General features: G+C 41.4%; 1 protein-coding gene across 1 annotated transcript; it reads right to left on the bottom strand.

The window, feature by feature from the left end:
- Positions 1-1209: 1209 nt before the first annotated feature.
- On the bottom strand, positions 1210-2226 carry LOC107679000 (pumilio homolog 2-like). Its single transcript, XM_016474402.1, has 2 exons — positions 1671-2226; positions 1210-1258 (listed from the first exon to the last, which is right to left on the bottom strand). The coding sequence occupies exons 1-2, from the start codon at positions 1887-1889 to the stop codon at positions 1223-1225; spliced, it is 255 nt and encodes an 84-aa protein (XP_016329888.1). The 5' UTR covers positions 1890-2226; the 3' UTR covers positions 1210-1222.
- Positions 2227-2406: the final 180 nt, after the last annotated feature.

The following is a 2406-nucleotide window of genomic DNA, read 5'->3' as shown; positions in this document are numbered from 1 at the left end:
CTTTCCCCCTCTTTCCCCCCCGATCAAGACAGAGACCCACCCGCCGTTTGTTTCAGCGTTGAAATAAATACTATTTAGCTTGCTAAATAGATAACATGGCTAATTAACTAGCTAACGTCAACTAGTTTCCTCCCTCACGTTACTTCACAGAGTAAGGAATAGCAGTCTAAACGTACTGTACTTGTCTGCGATTTAGTACAATAATTACATTTAGCTGGTATCACGTCGTGCGCGGAGTTTAACTCTAAAAATGTGGTTCTGCCGACATCGAGCAGAAACTCACGACTGTATGCGCGCTTAAAGACAGGTAGACGCGATGAAGACGTACAAAAACACTGCGACTCACAAGACAAAACACATGAAAACACCGTTCTGAGAAGCCGCAGCGCGTGCACGCGCCGCCATCTTGGATCAAGTCCCACATTCATGTGTATGTGCACACATCCTCTACTTCACCGCTCCAAACTTAATCCAGGAAAGGTGAGCATTCCTGATCATAACTTGGACTGAAAGATGAATGTGTAGAAAGCGAGCATGTCTCCAAAAACTTTGTTGAGCTGCAGGTTTAATGACTGCATTTTTTAGTAATTTTTAAATTTTTTTTACAGAAATTATGTTTTGATTATGTTTTTGATTATTGAGCTGCAGGTTTAGGCCTTGTTGAGCATTTATTTTTGTTCTGATTGATTATTGTTGAGCTGCAGGTTTAGGCTGACTTAAGTGATTGCACTTAATTTAATTATATAATTATTTATTTTAATTATTTAGCCTGACATGTTTACTGTTCCAAAATGTTCTATATGTTTCTTAAAAATAAAATGTGTTCAGTGGAGAAAAAAAAGTATTTTTTACCCAGACATTTAAAAAGAACATATTTTAGAGCTGTAATCGCAATACCGTGTTACCGTGATATTTTTTTTATCTAAGGTTTATCATACCATCAGAATCTCATACCGGCCCATGCCTACTCATGCAGCGCACTGCCTGCGTAGGAGTAACAAACAAACAAAAAACAACAAACAAAAAAGTGCATGCGATATTAACAGACGAACTACGCTCATATTTATAATTCCAAACAATCAGTAAGCGACAGGTGCTAGGAAACGCTGTTTTGTACTCATTTATTGACGAGTCGGCTGCGGTGCGGCCAACTGAATGTGCTGCTTCTCTGCCGCTCACGCACAGAACAGACGTCGAGAGAGGTGACACTTCTCCGGGAAAGTCAGACCTCGCGTTCGAGGGACAGCACTGGCAAAATCTATGAAAAAAAGCCACTAAAAGGGTCTGAAAGTTGCTAAATCTAGTGCTAAAGTCGCGGTCATGTGTGTGAGACGCGGGAGCTGATGGCAGGGGGCGGTGGATATTTGTGGCAGTCAATGTGGATATTGTGGATGAGTTCTTCTGTGTCATCACGTTCTATTAGTTCTACAGCTTCAGTTTCGGAACTTTCACGCTTAGTAACACATACAGCTGTTCCCTCACCATAGTGCAACAGTGAAAAGGGACCCCTTTCAAACAGTGTCGCGTTCCGAACATTGTTTAAGCGACATACGGTATTGCGGTATTTTAAAAATTCATAACAAAAATAAACACTGGTATTCGGTATGAACCGGTATACCGCCCAGCACTAAGTGTAAATATAATTATTAACTGCAGGTGAGCAGTTGTACCTGCTGTTGGGAGTTGTAGTCAAATAGGCCGACTGGAGTACCAGATGAGTCCACCTGGATCTGGTTCCCAGCATAGTCAAATTGGAGCAACTCCATGCCTGCCTGATGCTCCATGCCGCCCATGCTCTGGGCTTCCTGGCTCTGGAAGTCCTCGGTGGGAGGTTTGTTTGTGACAGGGTTGGGTGGCTGCAGAGTATGCGGGTGGTGCTGTGCCATCATTTCCAACCCGGCCTGACTGGGGCCCAACCGTTCTACTGCCTCTGTGGGGGACGCCTGGCGACTGCCTGGGGTAGGGCTGTAGAAAATTAGTTTTTAATCAAAGCATGGATACTTCACTATCATAAAACAAAAAGAAAGCAGTGACATTCTTACAGTTTCACTAATTGCTATTCTATTAAAGGCCAAAAAAGTTTTAGCTTTAGCTTAGTTTTAGGTTTTTACTTTAGCTGGATCCATACAGGTCTAGTGTCAGCCAACAAAACAGCCTATAAAGGTTCAGGGCATACATTTATTAGGTACTTAATAGCAAGCAAGGTAACTGGTTTGTCATTTTACATGTCTGTCAAAACTGCTCTTCAATTTAAATTTTAAACCATTCTAAACCAATAACTTTTTTTCTCTCCCAATTTTAAAAAACCTTTTGCGCACACATTGGCAATAGAATTGCCACTGGCTAGTGTGTGTGTGTGTCTATATATACACACACACATATATATATATATATATATATACATAC

The sequence above is a fragment of the Sinocyclocheilus anshuiensis genome, unplaced genomic scaffold (assembly GCF_001515605.1).
Source record: "Sinocyclocheilus anshuiensis isolate Anshui unplaced genomic scaffold, SAMN03320099.WGS_v1.1 scaffold4120, whole genome shotgun sequence".
Classification (NCBI taxonomy): domain Eukaryota; kingdom Metazoa; phylum Chordata; class Actinopteri; order Cypriniformes; family Cyprinidae; genus Sinocyclocheilus; species Sinocyclocheilus anshuiensis.
This window is presented reverse-complemented; position numbering and strand designations above follow the sequence as displayed.